This window comes from Megascapheus bottae, chromosome 11 (genome assembly GCF_031878675.1).
Source record: "Megascapheus bottae isolate mThoBot1 chromosome 11, mThoBot2.hap1, whole genome shotgun sequence".
NCBI lineage: Eukaryota > Metazoa > Chordata > Mammalia > Rodentia > Geomyidae > Megascapheus > Megascapheus bottae.
In genome coordinates, this window is record NC_143519.1 from 23,914,743 (window position 1) to 23,936,056 (window position 21,314).

At 39.9% G+C, this 21,314-nt stretch overlaps 1 protein-coding gene across 1 annotated transcript in view; it reads left to right on the top strand.

Moving 5' to 3' along the window:
* Positions 1–1,198: 1,198 nt before the first annotated feature.
* The window catches only part of Tbc1d4 (TBC1 domain family member 4), a 64,298-nt gene continuing 44,182 nt past the window's right edge, over positions 1,199–21,314 (top strand). The window contains exons 1-6 of the mRNA XM_090342034.1: positions 1,199–1,759; positions 4,062–4,151; positions 10,067–10,171; positions 16,466–16,598; positions 19,926–20,017; positions 20,265–20,381. Coding sequence (XP_090198160.1) covers positions 1,208–1,759; positions 4,062–4,151; positions 10,067–10,171; positions 16,466–16,598; positions 19,926–20,017; positions 20,265–20,381 — 1,089 coding nt within the window. The 5' untranslated portion in view covers positions 1,199–1,207. The remainder of the gene's footprint in view (positions 1,760–4,061; positions 4,152–10,066; positions 10,172–16,465; positions 16,599–19,925; positions 20,018–20,264; positions 20,382–21,314) is intronic.

The following is a 21,314-nucleotide window of genomic DNA, read 5'->3' on the forward strand; positions in this document are numbered from 1 at the left end:
GGTAGATGAGATACAAAGTTTACTCAGGACAATTGTGATGCACCTTCTATTATTGTATACAAGTTCCTGTGTGGACACATTTCTCACTATTCTAGGAAAACATATGGAAGAGGAAGAGCTGGATGATGAAGCAGGCTTAACGTCTAGGAAAGTGCCCACCAGATTGTAAATATAAACAGATGTAAAATACAAATAGATCTAAAATATAAACATGCAGGATAATAGATGGGGTTAAAGGACACTGTAATTAGGAGGGTGTTAAAGGTGTATATTCTCTGAATAGCCAACAAACTGTTCAACAAAATGAAAATCAGAAAGTGCCAACATATTGCGGAGGGGGGGGAAATAATGGAGAACCCCAAAATGAACTTTAACAGAAAGAAAAGAAAACAAAACTGCCAAATAGCTTGCGTTTCTGTACGCAGTGGGAGAGATCCTGTGGTTCCACACCTTGCTGATACTTGATGCTTTTATGTGTGTGAGTGTGTGGGTGTGAGAGTACTTGTGTGCACACAGGTTGGTTCTGGGCTTGATTCAGGGTCTGAGTGCTAACTCAGCTTTTTTGCTCAAGGCTAGTACTCTCTATCAGTTGAGCCACACCTCCACCTCTGACAACTTTTTGGTGATTAATTGAAGTTAAGAACTTCATGGATTTCCTACCTAGGCTGGCTGTGAACCACAGTCCTCAGGTCTTAGCCTCCTGAGTAGCTAGGATTACAGGTGTAAACCTGGTGCTTGGAGCTCTTTTCATGTTAGCCCTTTTGGCAGCAGGCTGTGGTTTCAGTTTGGAGTTTAGTCTCTTTACCCATCATGTTTATTTTATCATCATTGTTGGAGCTTGCTTCCTTTTGGCTGAAACTCCTTGAACTTTTTAAAGGAATCGAACGTATGGTTTATTAGAAAAACGTCAGTGGTCTAGGTAGTCTCATAGCTCAGTTTTGGGGAAGCTAATGCATTTAAAGTGGGCAAGCATCCTCAGCACCAAAAAATAAAAGACAAAACCTGGAAAGTCCTCGAGGCTAATGCTATGACATTGCAGTGTTACAAAACTCCCATGAAGGAGGCTGGTGAAATTGACACTCTCCCTGGTGTAGGGGCTGGTCCTTTCTGGGTGGTACCACTGTGAGGTCTGTGGATAAGGAGGGATGGTGGTAGATACCAGCTAGCTCAGAGGAGTCTTTTCCTCTCTCCCCAGGTCCCTGATGTGATGAGCAGCATCCGACAGTTATCCAAAGCCGCCATGAAAGAAGGCTCCAAGCCCAGCAAAGACCACGAGGACGCCTTTTACAACTCGCAGAAGTTCGAGGTCCTGTACTGTGGAAAGGTGACCGTGACACACAAGAAGGCCCCGTCCAGCCTCATCGACGACTGCATCGAGCAGTTCAGCCTGCACCAGCAGTTGCGCCTGCGGCCACAGGGTGATGAGCCAGGGGCCCTGGAGGCCGAGGGGCCCAGGTCCCCAGGTCATAGCCTGCCCGAGGAGGCCGAGGCCCCTGTCGACACCGCCCCGGCCCTGCCAGCCCTGCCCAGCCAGCCCGCGCTGCCCAGCAATCGTGGTTGCTTCCCAGAGCGGATTTTGGAAGACGGTGACCTTGATGACCAGCAGGAGTTTCGGGCTCGTTGCAGCAGTGTCACCGGAGTCCTGCAGAAGAAAATCCACGAGAACAGCCAGAAGGCCCAGCCCCGGAGGAGACACGCGAGCGCGCCCAGCCACGTGCAGCCCTCGGACTCGGAGAAGAACAGAACTATGCTCTTTCAGGTGGGTCGGGGTGCTGGTCTCTCCTGTGGGCGGATGCTGGGCCGGTGCTGCAGGCCCGTTGCTTAGCAACCTCCGCCTGTTGCATCCTGACCCCCTAGGACAGGAGCACCTGGTTGACATCTCCCCCAGGTCCCCCCTGCTGCTTCCCCCGGTGGTCCTCAGGGAAGTCCAACTTGCAAGTGTCTCCTCACAAGCAGACAAGGGAGGTGGAGGAACAGCAAGCAGGAAGGCAGAGAGGTGGGAGAGGTGGCCTGTGATGGAAACCGCCACTCTGGATATTAATCACCACCTGGGTTGATTTTTTTTTTTTTTAAAGAAATTTTGTAGCATTAGGTTAGGTTGGATACAAACAGAGATTCAGTTGATTCCTAAAATCCCATAGACACAGATGTAGCTTAGAGGAGAACACACATTTACACTGGGCCATGAAAAGGGAATGCGCAAAAAATGCCCCTGGTGGTGGGGGTGGGGTGGGGGTGGGGGGCTGGAATCTGAGGATCAAGGTTCAAAGTCAGCCAGGGAAGGAAAGTCCAGGAGATGCTTGTTTCCAATTCAAAAAAAAAAAAGAAAGTGGAGATGTGGATCAAGTGGTAGAATTTTAGCCTCCACTGGAAAAAGCTAAGGGACAGTGCACTGAGTTCTACTCAGGATCCTTTTCTGAGGGCAGGGGGGTTTTGGTGGTGGGCTTGAGGCACTGCACTCTGCCTGTCACATGCCATTGTTCTGGTGGTTTAGTGTTGATTATTAATAATCTGATGCAAGCTGTCTTTCTTGTGAAGGTAAAAGGTAATTCTTGATTCTGAAAACACTTTTTGAATGTTATGTAGGGAACAGCATATATCACCTTCCCCTTTAAGAGCTTAATGTATGGTAGTGCTTAGTGGGGTCTTTAATGATCAGATTCTGAAGACTGGCATTTCCTAAAATGAAACAAAGCAAAACAAAAACATCCCTAATCAGCAAGAAGGCAGAATGCTAATGGCTCACATCTTTAATCCTAGCTACCCTAGAGGCTGAGATCTGATGACTGCAGCTCCAAACCAGCCTGGGGAGGAAAGTGGGTGATGCTCTATCTTGAAATAACTACTAAAGCCAAAATGGCTGTGGCTCAAGTGGTAGAGCCCTAGTCTTGAGCAAAAAAGCTCAGGAACAGTGCCTATACCCTGAGTTTAAGTCCAGGAACCCTAACAACAACAAAAATAAGTAAACAACAACAAAAACCTAATGGTTTATCCTGTTTTAAAGAATCCTGGGAGGGAATTTCCACAGCTAGCCTGGTGACCAACCCCAGTGTTTCATATTTTATTTTACATTTGTGTTTCATGGTAGTTTTGGTTAACTCTTGGCATCTAGTTTAACTATGGCTGTGTGTTTCTGTTTGTTTGTGGTTTGTCTTTTCCTAGTGCTAGAGGTTGAACTCAGGCCTTGCTTGCTAGGCAGGTGCTCTACCACTTGAGCCACTCTGCCAGCTATAGCTGAGTTTTCATTCCTTTTTGAAGCTATCAGATTTGTCCTTTCTGAATAGCTGTTTAATGTAAAAACATTTTTTTTTTGCCAGTCCTGGGGGCTGAACTCAGGGCCTGAGCACTGTCCTTGGGCTTTCTTCAAGGCCACTTGGGACACAGCACCCTGGCCTTTTCAATGTATGTGGTACCGAGGAATTGAACCTGGATCTTTGTACATGCTAGGCAAGCACTCTACCACTAGGCCAAACGCCCAGCCCATGTAAAAATATTTTTATTTAGGCCAGCTATTTGAATACACATACTTCCTCCATTTCTTTCATTCTATTCTTATATATGTGTACACATATTACATACACATATTACATATATGCTCATATACAAATGGTTACATAGACACATGAGCACACATACATGCACCCTTGCACAGATGGTACATGCATATTTTATTGACCCTTTGGAGAATCTCTGACTAACCTAAAGTACTGTTATTTTTTAGAAATCATAAAGTGGGGAAAGTTTGCATATTTTGAACAGTCATTTCTAATCTGTGTCCTGTAACTTACTGTAATAGTTTTCATGATTTTCAACAAAGGAAAAAATGTCTCTCTAGTATTTTTGTTTTCTGTCTTCTTTCTTCTTTTCTTTCTTTTTTGCTGATACTAGTTTATACTAGGGCCTTGTGCTAGATTTGCTTGCTTGCTCACAGCTGGTATTCTACCACTTGGGCCATGCTTCCAATCTTGGTATTTGAATCTGTGATATTAGTTGAATATTGAATAATAATATAAGATATTAAGTCACTTGAATTTAATTGTAGTGTTTTTCCCCCTCCAAAGGTTGGACGATTTGAGATTAACCTTATCAGTCCAGACAGTAAATCAGTTGTGCTAGAGAAGAATTTTAAAGATATCTCCTCTTGTTCTCAGGTATGTATTGCATTATAATTTTTAAGAAAACATCGTTTTTTATTGTAATTAATAAAAGGGTTACATGATATTTGCCATATAGAAGGTGCATTAATTTAATACATTGATACCCTTTCACATGTCTTGGTACCCTTTACCCTCCCCCCATAGCCCCCCCATCTTGGTTTTCCCCCCTTCCCTATCAAATTTCAAATAATCAAATACAAATAAATTCAGTATATCAGATAACAAAGTGAGGTACTGTAACAATATGAGATACCCAAGGGACAGCAAAGGAGATGAGAGATAACATAGTACATTAAGGACAACAATCATTTGTTATATGGCTTTTGTTTCAGTATCCTGGAGGTCCTTTCAATTAGCTTCATACTATATGGCCTTATGAATCAAGGTTTTGCTCTATTGCAGATCTCTGCTAGTAGAGCCCAAGGTTTCTACTGGTTATGACAAATGAGGGAAACCATTGAGCCTAAGTTCCTTGGAGTCTGGCTTACTTCACTTAATATGATTTTTTCTAAGTCTTTCCATTTCCTAACAAATGGGTTGATGTCATTCTTTCTGACAGCAGCATAGAATTCCATTGTGTACAAATACCTTCCCTCAACATCTTGTTTTAATAATAACCAAAAAATAACTAAACTTAAAGACCTTTACATTTTATAATCTATACATAAATTTTAATCTTTTTGAAAAGAACTTGTAGTTGGGTCAGACCTACAATCCAAGCAAATCAGGAGGGTGAGATCTGGGGATCATGATTTAAAATTAGCCCAGGTAGACAAATCCAAGAGATTCCTATCTCCAGTGAACAAGCTGGAGGCATGGCTCAAGTGGTAGAGTGTAAGCCAACAGTGAAAAAAAGAGAGCATGAATCTTTGATTTCAAACTCTAGTAGTGATGCAAAATAAGCAATGTAATATAATATAATGTAATATCAATAAAAGAGGATGTGTCCTAAAAATTAAACTTCCTCCTATGGTATGTTCTATGATAGTACCACAGTCCCGCCCAATTCTTCACTATCTATTCACATTTTCTCTGTAGTGTAGTCAGTGTTTTCTCTTTGTATTACGCCTTTATCACATCCCTTCACTGCTGGAATTTTGGTGGTGGTGATGTCTTTTGATAATATATCACAGCTGTGTATCTGAATCATTTTATTCCATGGTAAGAAGTACAAGGAAGAACTAGGGTTTTTGACTTGTAGTCATGTAAATTCAAAAGTTTGGCAGAGTGTCTGTTCTTTTTCTTTTTAATTTACAAACTGTGTGGTTTAGGGTAATCAATATGGGCAAATGTGTACATGGCACATAAAGTAAAGTGTGGGCATCACTTAGTGTCCTAGTTACCATCCAAGGGTAGAGCTGCATAAATGTACTGTTAAAAAATGGAAAGCTGGGTGCGGTGGCTCAAGCCTACAATCCTAGCTACTCAGGAGGCTGAGATCTGATGATCACAGTTCAAAGCCAGCTCAGGCATGAGGCTCTTATCTCCAGTTAACCACACAAAACTGGCAATGGCGCTGTGGTGCTGTGGTTCAAGGGGTAGAGTGGTAGCCTTATGCTGAAGACCTCAGGGACAGTGTCCATGCCTAGACTTCAAGCCAAATGACTGGCCCCAGTGGCTCACATCTGTAATCCTCAAGAGGATGAGATCTGAGGATCCAGCCTGGGCATTAAAGTCTGTGAGACTCTTATCTCCAATTAATCACCAGAAAACTGGAAGTGGTGCTGTGGCTCAAGGGGTAGGGTGCTAGCCCTGAGTTGAAGAGTTCAGGGACAGCACTCAGGCCCAGAGTTCAAGTCCCATGACTGACAACAATTAACAACTACAACAACAAAAACATTACAACAACAACAAAAACATTAGAAGGAGTGTCTAAGCCTAAATGTGGGCAGGTAAAATGTGCAAACTACTCTGAAGAGTGTCCTGGAATTGAGAGTATCCTTTCTGGCCTAGTGATTTAATACTTCTTGGAACTGATCTTTTAGGATCCCTTCATCTTTTTTTTTTTTTTTTTTGCCAGTCCTGGGCTCGAGCTCAGGGCCTGAGCACTGTCCTTGGACTTTCTCAAGGCTAGAGCTCCATCACTTGAGCCTCAGCACCACTTCCGGCTTTTTTCCCCCCCTGTGTATGTGGTACCGAGGAATCGAATCCGGGTCTTCGTGCATGCTAGGCAAGCACTCTACCAGTAGGCAAACTCCCGGCCCCTCCACTTCTAATATTTTTTTCTGTTACATGGAGATCTAAAATTTTGATATATAGGAAAACATTCTCTAGCAAGTTAGAGAATAATAGCATGTGAATTTGGGAAGGGGATTTATATTAAAGTTCGAAATTCTTACTTAAAATCTGGTTAAAAAATACTATTATAATAAGTATTTTTTTTTTTCAGCCATGGGGCTTGAACTCAGAGTCTAGGCATTGTCCCTGAGCTTTTCTAGTCAAGGCTACTGCACTACCACTTGGAGTCACAGCTCTAGTTGTGGTTTCACAGATTTTCCTGTCCAGGCTGACTTTGAACTACGATCCTCAGAACTCAGCATCCTGAGTAGCAAGGATTACAAGTATGAGACACCAGCAGCCAGCTTATACATGTTTTTATCATTACCCACATACTAGGAATTTCATGCAGGACCATAAGCTATCAGTGACAGGCGTCTTATGCTTTGATGTACGTGTGTGTGTGTGTGTGTGTGTGTGTGTGTGCGCGTGTGTGTGTGTGTGTGTGTGTGTGTGTGTATTCTGGTACTGGCCTTTGTCTCCTGCTTGAATTTTGCTCAAAGCTGGTGCTCTACCCTTAGAACAACACTTCCACTTTTGGCCTTTAGTTGGCTAACTGGAGATAAAAGTCTCACAGACTTGTCTTCCCAGGCTAGCTTTGAACCTTTATTTTCAGATCTGTTTCCTGAGTAGTTGGGATTAGTACCTGTGCTCAGCTGATATCTTATACTATTGGACATTGGAATGGTATAGTGGAATTAGGGTTGACAACCTTTAGATCTTCTGTGAATATCAAATGAATGATCCTCTTATACGTACTGGGCCCTGTCCTAAGTATTGAAGTAAATGCAGATGTATAAACAAAATGCAGTTCCTGTCCTGCAGGAGTACCAAGAAACACCCTTAGAAGCACAATCTCTTATCACCCGCCTTTCCAGAGCCATGCAATGAGAAAACTAGAATGTGCAGTAAACATACTAGAAATTAAAAAGAAAAAGTAAAAAGAAAGGAAAAGCAGACAATTCAAGCAAACCAATTGTATGACACTAAAAGCTTATATCTAATTTTTTATCTTCTCTCTTACTGTTATTATATGTAAACTTGCATTCTATAATGTGATTCAGAAAAAAAAAACATTTAGATCAAAGCACAAAGGAAGCAGGTGGGAAATCCTCTCTTCAGAATAACAGTTGGCCAAGTCTATAGTCTTCACCAAATAGCCTGGCTCTTTTGATTTCTTTGCATTTAAGAAGTTGATATAATGTGGTTGTTTTCAGGAGCAAGGCATCTGTGTGAGTGTGTGTGTGTGTGTGTGTGTGTGTGTGTGTGTGTGTGTGTATGTATGTGTGCCACGGGTTGAAGTCGGGGCCTGAATGCTGTCCCTTAGCTTTTGTTGTTCAAGGCTTACACTTTACCACCTGAGCCTCCATTTTTGGCTTCTTTTGGTGGTTACTTGGAGGTAATGGTCTGTGTAATTTGTTCAGGCCATCTTTAAATAGACATCTCTAGATCTCAGCCCCTTCAGTAGCTAGAATTACAGGCGTGAGCCATTAGCCTACTTTTGAATGCTGCACATTTACAGCTGTCTCTTGCTTCAAAAACTGTGTGACTGATTACCAAGCAAGCTTCATGAGGCAGGGAGTGACTTTCTTTCCTGATAATGTTGCCACCAGCTATGAGGACATTCTGAGCTAATGAAGTCCATTTAGTATTAAGTCAGTGAAAGATGATATTCTTCAATCACTAACAAGTATTGTCACATAGTGCTTATTTTCACTGCATGAACAACAGCCTCATTCTCCTGACTAACTTCTTTCTACCAGAGATGATTTCCTTTTTCCATATCCATTTGACAGACTGAGCTACTTATGGCAAGAATTGAGGTTGGCATTTATCAAACACTCCAGGAGCTGTCAGAGACATTTCGTTAGTTCTGAATCTCAGTCATTCCTGACAGTAGGCATTGAAACTGCTATTTTGGAACCCCAGTGATAATTATTAGTGGGCCAGCACAATATCTCAAACCTCTCAGATTTGTTAAACTAAGACTCAGTAGAAATGATCTTATTCTGAGTCCTGTTTTGCTTTTGCTTGCATTCTGTAGGCTAGTGCTCTCCTACTTCCAGCCATTTCTGGTTTTTGAGTGGTTAATTGGAGATAAGAGTCTCATTGGGACTTTCTATCCCAGCTAAATTCTGTTGTTATTAAAATTATTATTATGATTATTTAATGTATCTGAAGTTTCTTCACCGGGGTCCAGGAAGAACAGTAATGTGTATGTGTATAATTGGTAGCTGGAATAACTTTTTAGAGACCACATCAATGTCAGAGGCCAATGTTCACTCGTGGACTCCTAGCTTCTCCTGAGGGTGAGAGCTGAAAAATCCTGGTTTGAAGCGAGCTCTAGCAGGAAATTCCATGAGACTTTTATCTCCAATTAACCAGCCAGAAAGTCTGGAAGTGGAGAAATGTCCCAGTGGTAGAGCCCTAGTCTTTTTTTTTTTAAGTGTTTTTTTTAATTGTAATTAGTAAAAGGGTTACATGATATTTGCCAGATAGAAGGTGCATTAATTCACCTACATTGATACCCTTTCACATGTCTTGGTACCCATTACCCTCCCCCCCAACCCCCCCACCCGTCTTGGTTTTCCCCCCTTCCCTATCAAATTTCAAATAACCAAATACAAATAAATTCAATATATCAGATAACAAACTGAGATACTGTAACAATATGAGATAACCAAGGGACAGCAAAAGAGATGAGAGACAACATAGCACATTAAGGACAACAATCATTCGTTATATGGCTTTTGTTTCAATATCCTGGAGGTCCTTTCAATTAGCTTCATACTATATGAGCCCTAGTCTTGAATGAAAAAACTTAGGGACATCATGCAGGCCCCAAGTTCCAGCCCCAGTACCAGCACAAATACAAAAGAAAACAAAGTGCATATCAGTATTTTAACATTGGTGTTCTTTTGACTGTCCATTAATAGCAGATAGTTTAGGCGGGTTTTTTTTTTTGTTGTTTGTTTTTTTTGCCAGTCCTGGAGCTTGAATTCAGGGCCTGGCATTGTCCTTGGACACTTTTTGCACTCTGCCACTTGAGCCACAGCACCACTTTTGGTTTTTTTCTGTGTATGTGGTTCTGGGGAATCAAATCCAGGGCTTCATGCATGCTAAGCGAGCATGCTACCACTAGGCCACATTCCCAGACCTGAAGTTTAGTATTTATATGCATACTTTGTAGATTTGCATCACATTTAATTTGAATATTGTCAGTGGTAGTTTTTTCTTAGGGTTTTAGCTTCATATAGATAAGAATGAGATGTGTGATGTAACATTGACTCCTGTACTAATAAGACAATAAATTAAGAGCTTATACCAGTGGTTTTTTTTTTTTTTTTTTGGTTTTGTTTTGTTTTGCCAGTGAATTGGGCCATCGATAATTTTCTTCCTGTGATCCTGAGTCATAGTGTTTATCAGAAACAAAACAATCTGAGCTGGTCTCATCTTTTGTATTAATGTTATATATCCACAGGCCACCATGTGACATTGATATGACTTGTGTCATATGATATGATGTGTCCTATGACACATCGTGTGAAGGAGAAATCTGAGGACCTGGGAAAGCACGGAACTGACACTGATTTCCATAAATGTTGTTTGCACTTCTCTTCCCCCTCATCTAGGGTATAAAGCATGTTGATCACTTTGGCTTTATCTGTCGGGAGTCTCCAGAGCCTGGGCTGAGCCAATATATTTGTTATGTGTTCCAGTGTGCCAGCGAGTCCCTGGTAAGTGGTGTTAATGCGTCTCTCAGTATATCTGTCTTACAGCAGAGTCATCTCTTGGGAACCCAGGTCTCAAAGGAAATAGAAGAGGACAACTAGAACTATATTTTTATACCTCAGATGCTATAGAAAAAAAGCAAATTATCATGACAATTATTAAACCTCATATGTACTTGAATCTAACAAAGCTCTTCAGGTTACCAAGAGTTTGTGATTTTCTTTTTAAGTAGATAAAGACTAAAAGAAAAGTTGTTACATTTTTCCATTGCTTAAATAAAAGAGAAAGAAATGGTGATATAATTTCCTTGATTGCTGTAACATCTCAGAGTAGGTATCAACGGAGTAAAGAGTTGTTCCCCCCCCTTTATATTAGCCTCTGTTCTCATTTTGAATACTTTATTCACCTCTTTGAATTTGCAAGGCATTTTTTTGGTGGGGGGGGGTCATGGTGCTTGAACCCTGGTCTGGGTACTGTCCCTGAAGTCTTCACCTCAAGACTACTGCCTTACCCTTGAGTCACAGCCCCATTTCCCATTTTCTAGTGATTAATTGGAGCTAAGAGTCTCACAGCTTTGTAGGCTTTGTATTGCTGGTGCTGGCTTTGAACTGTGATCCTCAGATCTCAGCCTCCTGAGTAGGATTACAGGCATGAGCCACCATGCCCGACTATGAGACCCTTTTCTCTAATTAACCTGGAAGTGAGCTTGCAAGTAATTTCTAACACCAATCTTCTTGTGCCCTCTGTTACGGCATGCTTTAAGTTTGAGAGGGGATCTATTATCTAGTCTTGATATATTATATCTGAGGGTCTAAGAAATCTACTGAATTTTTTTCCTCAAAGATTTCCATTCTTTTTTTTTTAAAACCTGTGCTGCCTCCACTAATCATCTCAACACTTTCTGCTATATACCTCACTATTTGTAAAGAGTTTATAGAATACAGAATATATACATATATATGTATGCTCTCTTTCTCTCTCTCTATATATGTATATGTATATATATATTCATTCGTCAGTCCTGGGGGTTGAACTCAGGGCCTGGGCACTGTCCCTGAGCTTCTTTGTGCATGCACAGGTAGCTCTCTACTACTTGAACCATAGTGCCACTTCTGCCTTTTTTTTTTTTTTTTGGAGTAATTTATTGGAGATGAGTCTCCTAGGGACTTTTCCCCTGGGACAGTCTTCCAACCACGATCCTCAGATTTCAGCCTCCTGAGTAACTAAGGTTACAAGTGTGAACTACTAGCATTCAGCCGAAAAACAATAAGCTCAAGCATATATTCCTTTCATCCAACTTGGCCATGCAAGGATGCCAGGCAGCATGGTCTCAGTGCTTAACTCTTCCCTTCTGCAGGCCTAGATGAGAACACTTTGGCTGGAGTAGTAAAGAAGTGATTTAGTAGAAAGACACTTCTTTGTTGGCTACTACCTTCCAGGTCTCCACCTAGTCAATCTAAACCTCTTGCTTCTAATAGTTCATTATTCTACAGAATCTCATTTGAGTGTCATTTTCCTAGATAATCTTTTTTGTAATTTATATTTTATTATCAGAGGGATGTATAGAGAAGTTACAGTCATATATGTAAAGTAGTGAGTACATTACTTCTTGAACATTGTTTCCCCTCCCATGTTTTTCTCCCACTTTCCCTCCCCCCACCCCAAGTTGTAAGGTTCATTTCCAGCATATTGTCTTGTGAATATTGCTGTTACATTGGTTTATCCTTTGTCTCATAATCATGAGGTTCCCTTCCCTTCCATTTAAATAAACAAATAAATGTATAATAAATTCACCAGGTACCAAAGTCAGATACAGTAAAAACACAGGTTAAACCATAAGGGGGAAAAACAAAAGAAAAAAATAGAAGTAACTTCACATAGTACATTAAAAGCAACAACCACAAAGAAAACCCTTTTATTCATTTCACTTAACATCATCTTATATGGTCATATGTACATAGTTATTGAGCTTTTGTGAACCTCTGCTTGGAAAATCCTACACATGTACCTATTATTACAAATGAGGGAAACCATGGAGCCTATGTTTCTTTGGGACTGGCTTACTTGCAGCTGAGGAATTTTGATGCATTCTCTTCCATTATCTGTATCCAGTTCCTTACTAAATTCTATTGACTGAAAGAACTCTCTCTCCTCCAATACCTCTTTTGCTCTTTTTTTGGGTAATAGGGTTTGAACTGTGGGCCTGGGCATTGTCCCTGAGCTCTTCAGCTCAAGGCTACTGTCCTACCCTTGAGCCACAGCCCCACTGATTAATTGGAGATAAGAGTCTTTGGGCTTTGTATTGCATTGCTTTCTTTGTATTGCCTGGCTTTGTATTGCTTGTGCTGGCTTTGAACCCTGATCCTCAGATCTCAGCCTCCGGAGTATTTGGGAATACAGTTAGGAGCCACTGGCACACAGCTCTTACTCTTTTTGTCCCCTGGGTCAGGAAGAACTCACTCCCAAGATTGTTGTCAGGTTTTGTTTTCTTTTAGAGCTTAGTTCTTGTTGTGTTTTGTTTTCCCCCCTCTTCATGCTTGTAGAATGGGTTTTTGAAACAGAATCAATTTGCAGATGTGCAACTTGCTCTTTTTTCCCTCTAGCTTATGCCATGGCTAAGGCAACAGAACACACTGGCTGTGAGTGAGTGCCCCTCTGTCACCTGAGGCGGAAGTGATCTGAATACCAGCTTCATTATTCTTGAGAATATGCCCAGGCTAGGATCTTGCAGACTCTGCTAACTCTATAATTTTGTCAGTTCCCATCTTAACTGAGTAGTCTTGTATCAAACCTGCAAGCCAGAAGGAAAATTTAATGTACATTTCCTGTGTAATAGAAGAGGGTTTAAGCAACTGACAAATGGAACAAAACACAATAGTCAATTCAATAATACCTTTTGAGCAGCACTATGATTGATGTGGTTTTGCAGTTGTATAGAACAAAAGAATTGAGCACCAACAAACTTACTTATCTTGTCCAGATACCAAGCCCACAAAATTAACATTTTCTTTTGCCTCCCACACTCCCTCCCTCCCTTCTTTCCTGCTTGCATTCATTCCTCTCTCTCTCTCTCACTCCCTTCCTTACTTCCATGCTGATCTATAGGCTTATTATTCTCAATTAACTGGTGAAATTTGCAGAAAATACACTTGTTTTTCAAAAGTAACTTCTCTAAAACTTATTTAAAGAATGTTAAAAATATGTAAGTTATTGCTACTTAAGCACAAAATCTAAATTCCAAATACAGAGAAAAAATATTCAAGGACAGTACAACCAAAAGGAAAAAAGAAGCCGATTTTACATTGTTACAGTTAATGAAATAAACACTATTTTACTAGAAATGAAGTATTACTGTACTGATGGAAAATTGGGATGCATAGTTGATGAAATTATTTTTCTCTCACTACTGTATTAGTTATACTTGTAGAAATAAATCTAACAATAAAGGATCAAGCAAAGTAGAGAGGATAGCAGATAAAGGGATGGATGTAAGTTTGAGTTCTGTGTTTTAAATAAGAAGGAAAAGTTACAGATCTTTAGGGATTAACAATAATGTATGAAAAGTTTCTCACTTGAGGAAAACTGCAAGTAATTGGCATGATTTAACCTATAAATAATAAATATAGGACATAGTTTTAGACATATTAGCAGTTGTATCAGAATTTACCCATAATAAACAATGTGATAAATAGAATTAAAATCTAACAAATATGGATAACATTTTAATACATGGTGATTAGTCTCTGATGTAGATATTGCTTTATTGTTAATAATTTTTATTGGATAGGTTAAAGATTTCAAGTTTTTCCAGTGAGGAAAAACTTGAAGACCAGATGATTGTTTTGTTCTGCTTGGTGCAGAGGTTTTGGACATTATTTTTATTATGGATTTTATCTTTGGTATCAAAGAATTGCTTGTACAATTTTATGTTTGTCATTTGAAATAACTGTTTCAGGTAATATTGCCAATAATTCTTTTTTTTTCCCTTACATGTACCTGACTCATCTGTATTTGGTCTTTTGTATTTTTAGATGTGACCTATTTTTTTCTTGTATTCAAAGGGCATTGATTTGAATTTTATTTTTCCCAGTCCTGAGCCTTGAACTCAGGACCTGGACACTGTCCTTGGCCTTTTTCAAGGCTAGAGCTCTACCACTTGAACCACAGCACCATTTCTGGCTCTTTTCTATGTATATGGTACCAAGGAATAGAACCTTGGTCTTCATGAATGCTGGGCAAGCTCTCTACCATTAGGCTACACTCCCAGCCATTAATTTGAATTTTTAGTTATATTGATCTCAGTTTTAGTCAAATAAAATTTTTACTAATATTTATGGCTGGGAGAATTTTGTAGCCGCATTTCAGACACTATTGAAATGGTGTCTTACGTTACCCAGAAATCGACAGGAAATACATTCAATATTTCCACAGAAAAACATGCATAAGACAGTATTATTAAAGAATAAAATATAGGAGAATTATTCATATTACTAAGCTGATTACCAACTCTTTTAGCGTCTCAAATAAATGAGAAACAAGGAAATAAAATAAATGAGCACCTAAATTGCCTTTCAATATAGAACCAGGCAGAGGAAATAAAAATGCAAAGGCATTAATTAAACACAGTGCTTTTAGCTCTTTATTTTTAAATTATGGTATAAAATGACATATTTATAAAATTAATTTTTCTTTCTGAGATGCTGTGAAATAACTCAGAAGTCCTTTTTTTCCCTGGTCTTGGGGCTTGAACTCAGGGCCTGGGCTCTGTCTCTGAGCTGCTCTGTGCTCAAACCTAGTTCTCTGCCACTTGAGCCACAGCACCATTTCTGGCTTTTTCTGAGTAGTTCCTTGGTGATAAGAGTCTCAGGGATTTTCCTCTCCTGGCTGGCTTCGAGATCTCAGACTCCTGAGTAGCTAGGATTACAGATGTTAGCTACTGGCATCCTGCTAGCACAGTGGATTAGCAGCCCGTTGCCTTAGCCACTTGGCTACCTTGTCATCTGTCACAAGCCTTTTTATGGTTGGTAATGCAATTTAGAATAGTAGCCACTGATTTTTTTTAGTGGTATTGAAGCAATACTAGGATAATTTCTCTCATGTACTCAAATGCAGACATGAATTAGATTCTTTAAGTAATAACTCATTCTTAAACCAAGCCACAGGAGAAGTGGGGAAATAGAGTAAAATTGTTGTTTACTAATGATAATAAAGAATTTTGAATATCAGAGCTAACTGTGGTGAGCCCTTTAGAATTCAGTAATCTGTCAGAAGGTCCTGGAATGTGGCCTTCTTGTATAGAATGTGGGAAGAGCACACCTCCCCTAAGTGAATAGTATGTCAGCCTCCTGATGTGCTTTAGTAGTGCCTGAGGATGTTCTGTTAGTTGATTTCAGAGAAAACAGATAACTAGACAGAAAGATTCAGACTTCTTTCCTGGGTTCATGGAGGAGAAAGAAAGGAAGCATCTGGCCCTTTGAAAACTGTTGACTTTGTGGTGAGTTTCAGTTGAGATACCATGTTGTCACAGCTTCTTAGTCTTACAAGTCATAAGAAGACAGGTAATAAATGAGAAGCTGTAGCGATGGGACCAGAAATATTCAAAGAATCTTTCCACTATTATTTGAACTGAACACATCCTCCTGTCAGTGCTCCACTTAAACGCAGGCTTCATTTATTTTTATAACAGGAGCGACCAAAAAGAATACATTAAATAGGATACTTATTAGCACAAATAAATGTTCACTGTATTTTTTTTTTTTTACTCCTTGTGCATGGTAGACAAAGCTTGCAGGGTGGTCGTTAGTGGACCATTTGATTAAAACAAAGACCTTAATTAATCTTCTGATTAAACTCTCTGCAATAGTGTAGTCCTATCCAGGTGTTGAAAATAGTGCCATTGACTTATGCGTGTAATACTGCCAACTCAGGAGGCTGAGATCTGAGGATTGCTGTTTGAAGCCAGCCTGGTCAGAAAAGTCTGTGAGACTTTCATTTCCAACTGGCCAGCAAGATAACCATCTCCCCCTCACCCCACACACAAAAAAAAGCCAGAAGAAAACAACATTAGTAACAGATCTACATTATATGACACATATTAAAATGGTCTTATTTCACCCAGCTGCCATGAGATGGATGAAAGGTCTAAACTTCATATTTACTCTCTGCCAGCTGTCTAGGCCTCAAAGTTCCATTATTTATGAGTTAGTGAGCAGCAATAATAAAGGCTTCTATTGCTGTTGGGTTTGTCAGGTTTCCGTGAACAACAGCATTATGGATGGGTACTTTGTTCCTTCTCGCAGGTGGATGAGGTCATGCTGACCCTGAAGCAGGCGTTCAGCACGGCGGCTGCACTGCAGAGCGCCAAGACGCAGATCAAGCTGTGCGAGGCCTGCCCTATGCATTCTTTGCATAAACTCTGCGAGAGGATTGAAGGTACTGTGGAACGTGGCGTTGGCACTGGAAGCATTTGCTTTGGCATTTGCTTATGAGAAAGTCGGCCCCATCACTGAATAGTTCTTTGTATCTATGGGAAGCAGAGCTCCACAAGTTGTTCTCATGCCCAGCCTCATCAGACAGGGCTATCATCAGCCTGGTGTGTGCTTGGCCTTTTCTCTCCTTTTTTTTCTTTCCTTTTCTTTTTTTTGAAGACACAAACTCATGGGAAGACCTTGTTTTTCCCACAGTTCTTAACACTCAGTGTGTGTGCTGGGAACTGAGCAAATATTTATTGAATGAATCGGGACAGACAAAACCATCACAGACCATTTACTTCTTCCTTTGGTGCCCTCCCCCTTGGTGAGGTGTTTCTTTTCCCCAAAGGTTGAGAACTGCAGTGAAACTGGATTGGCTCTGGAGGGGCAATTGTGAATGACAGAGATAATGGTGGTGATATGAAGCAGGATTTTTTCTTTGTTTGTGTGTCAATATTGGGGCTTGAACTCAGGCCCTTGAGCTTTTATTTGACTTTTTTTTTTTTTTTTTGCTCCAGTTTGGTGTTCAGTTGAGGTACATCTCCATTTCTGGCTTTTTTTCTGGTTGAAATGGAGATAATAGTCTTGAAGATTTATCTGCCCAGATTGACTTTGAACTCTAATGCTCAAATCTTAGCCTCCTGAATAGCTAGCAGTTTGGGTTACAGGTATAAGCCTCAAGCACCCATTTTGTTAAAGACAGGATCACCCTATTCCTCTGGCATGCTTCAGTCTTCTGAACGCTGAGATTGGAGACATGCACTACCACACTCATCTGGAAGCAGATTATTATCATATTTTTAAATATGTTCTGAGGAGAAAGAAGACAGGAGAGAGAAATGATTCTGATTCACCTTTTCATTATCTTTTCTGAACACATGCAAATTTGATATAAGAAATACAATTTAATGAAAACTTAAGTGACTATTGTGAACCAGGCAATAATTTTGGGTACTGGGCATATAGAGATATCAATTGTGGTTCTAGAAAACTCTTTCAATGTCAAATGGAAGACAAGCAAATGTATAAAGAAATGCCACATAGCTGGGAGCTGGTGGCTCATGCATGTCATCCTAGGTACTTGGGAAGCTGAGATCAGAGGATTGTGATTTGAAGGCACTCTGGCAGAAAAGTCTAGGAAACGTATTTCCACTTAGTGAACAAAAGGCCAGAAGTCAACAGAAAGCTGGAAGCACAAAAACCCAGTCTTGAGCAAAAAAGCCAAGTGAGAGCATAAGGTCCTATGTTCAAGTCCCAGTGCTAAGAAGCATGCACACATTCTTTATTTGCTGTCCATTCACTAGCTAGCTTTTTCAAAGCCAACTTTGTTGTTGTTGTTGGTTCTGTCCCACCAAGGTCCTACCTTATGTGTGATTATGGTTACTTTGGTTTTCCACAGCCCATAGGCCACCTTTTATCAAACATTTCTTACATTATCTGGCAGCCTCTTATTTTCAAATTATCATTAAAAAGAGATTTCAATTCATTATGTCAATTTACCTTGATCAGTGTCACTCTTTTCAGCATTTTCCTCCATTGAGAGCCTTTTTTAGAGTCATGAGTGCTATCCTGACACCCAGATGGACGTTAGTCCTTTCTATGTGCAGAATTTTGCCGAACGCTGTACAAAGGGAGAAGTTGCTGAGAAGTTTGCCCGCCCTTTTGCTCCCATTCTTTTCCCACACAGGGGCTAAAAGCAGATGCAGGTGCAGCCTGGCCACCGTGGGCCAGTTTTCTGCATGTATTCTATCAGTCCTGAGGTGGATTTCCTTTTAAGAAACATAAAGATCTGGAGAGTTCTTTAAAAGCAAGGCTAAAATTTGAATAGGGATAGTTTATTTCAATTATCATTCACTTTGTCTTTTCAAAAATGCATTAGAAAACTTTGATATGCCTATCTTAGAATATGATAGAATTTACTTCTAAAATATACAAGTTAGCAAAACAAACTATAAGAAAATATTTTCAGTCATGTTGTTTTACTGTTTATAAATATGATGAATACATATATATTATTTGAATTAAGGATCAATGTCATGTTATAAAGCGATTTCATTTTACCTTAAAAAAGATAGTCTTAAAATAGTGATTTTTAAGATACCAATTCAGCTATAAGGTTTATTAAGTATTCTATATATCCTTAATGTCATCTTTTTAATTGTATTTTTGATGTCCTCTTTTTTTTTTTTTTTTGCCAGTCCTGGGGACTGAACTCAGGGACTGAGCACTGTCCTTGGGCTTTTCTCAAGGCTAGTGTTCTACCAATTGAGCTACAACACCATTTCCTGGATGTGGTACCCAGGAACAGAGCCCTGGTCTTTGTGCATGCTAGGCAAGCACTCTACCCCTGGGCCAAACTCCTGGCCCTGATGTCCTCTTTATAATTAAGATATTATATGGATATTAGAAATCACAACTAGCCATGAAATGAAAATTTGTTCCTTAGAAATAAAATTAGATCACTTTAAGTGTGAATTGAACTTTTCCATTTTGAAAAGGGTTATAAGAAAGTTTTTCATGGACAAAATTTCCTTAAGGATTTATTATATTTAATAATGTGAAAGGTGTGTTGACTGTGGTGACATACAGCCTCACTTGAGAGGCGGAGGCAGGAGGATTTCAAGATCTGAGTCAGTTGGGCTTACAGAGTGAGGCATTGTTTTCAAAATATTAAGAATAGAGAAAAATAGAAAATTATAACTATCACAATATAAAGAACTAAATTTTTTGACAAAAATAATAACACTGTAAAAATCATATTAAGTGAAGTAAGCCAGACCCAAAGAACATAGGCTCTATGGTTTCCCTCATTTGTAATAAATTAGTACAAACCTTGGACTCTCCTAGCAGAGGATTACAATAACTCAAATAGCTAGATACATAAGCCATATAGGATGAGGCTAAATGAAAGGACCTCCAGGATATGGAAATAAGAGCTATATAATGTGTGATTGCTGTTTTTAATGTACTATGTTATTTCTCATCTCTCTTGTTGTCCCTTGGTTATTCTCATATTATTACAGTATCTTACCTTGTAATCTGAAAAAAAATAATAACACTGTAAGTATACTTGTACACTTGTGCACAGAAAGGAAATTTAATGAGAGGGACTCCTGATTCAGCCTTTTGATGATTTTTTTTTATTATTTTGGTCTTTACAAAATATCAGAATATAAACACAGCAATTTTGGCCAAGTCTAGAATTTAACTTTTGTTTGACAGGTCCTAGATTCACTTTGATCTCTGCGGCCAGCCCCCACCTCACACCTGTCCTCATTTTTTCTCTCAGGTCTCTATCCACCAAGAGCCAAACTGGTAATCCAGAGGCATCTCTCATCACTGACTGATAATGAGCAAGCAGACATCTTTGAACGAGTTCAGGTAACATCATTGGTGGTTTTCATAATCACAGTATAAATAATGAGAGTTGGATCTGGATATTGTCCATTCTTTTTCTCTTTTTTCTGTCTGAAGTTAAAAAAAAATATGTACAGTTCCTTGGGGAACTGTCAGGTAGAACTGGAAAGCCATTGTTACATGGATGTTTATAAAGCAAAGTGAGAATCAAGAAAGAGGAGAGAGGCCGAGTTGCCCTCCTTTGTGCACTTTTGATATGTCTTCTCAACAGAAAATGAAGCCCATCAGTGACCAGGAAGAAAATGAACTGGTGATCTTACACCTGCGGCAGCTGTGTGAGAGCAAGCAGAAGACCCATGTGCACAATGGGGAGGGTCCGGCCGTGTCGGTGAGATGTTTCCTCCTTGACTCTGGGCATTGGGTCTTGTAGGCGCACAGGAAACCAGATAGGAGCTCTTTCTTTGGTGCTCTCCTCTTCTTCAGTACCAGATCCTATCAGGCTCCTTTGCCTTCCCTCTATTGTAGAAGACTAACAGCAATGTAGTAGGCCCATGTATATCTAAATAAAAGAACTCTAGTTCTCAAATGTAAACGTATCTGTGGATTTGGGCTGAAATCACAGGCATCTATGTGCATTGTGTCATGATGTAGAATGAATGCATGATCTATGGTGTCTTGAAATTCCAATATTTATTTCATCGAAAGCATAGACAGGCTGAGAGGAATAATCAAGGTTAAAGCAAGAATGATGACAAGGTGCAAACTAAAAGATATTGTTTCTCCCTCCCTGCCCCTCCTGAGTGCTGAGTTTATAGGCACCGCCATGCCTTGCTTCTGTCTTAAAACACACAAGTATACACTGTGAGTAGACTGAGCTAAAACATGTCTCAGGTAGGCAGGGGAGCTGCTATCAGTAGAGCTGTTGTGACTCTGAAGAAGCACAGGTCAGCCAGGTACAAGGCGAGGGGCATCACTGAGTAGTGCTAGGCATGCAACATGCCAGGTAGACTATACCACTCTGGTCATTATGACTTCACTGGGTTGTATTTTGTTCTTCCATATTTGCTTGTTCCACCGTTTTGTAATCATAGAAAAATGAGAAGTTCAGCTAGTCAACTAACTTCCTCAAACTGAAGCCTTTTATTCTAGGAATTGTTTTTGTGGATCATAGCTCCCCAGCAGTTCGATTGCTGGCTTTGCAGTTTTTAACTTGATTACTTTTTCTATTCAAATCTCTCAGATTGCTTTCATCCATACATAGTATGTCATCAAATGTAGCAAAGTCTTCTTTGGTAACCCGTCGGGCAGTGTGACTCATGGG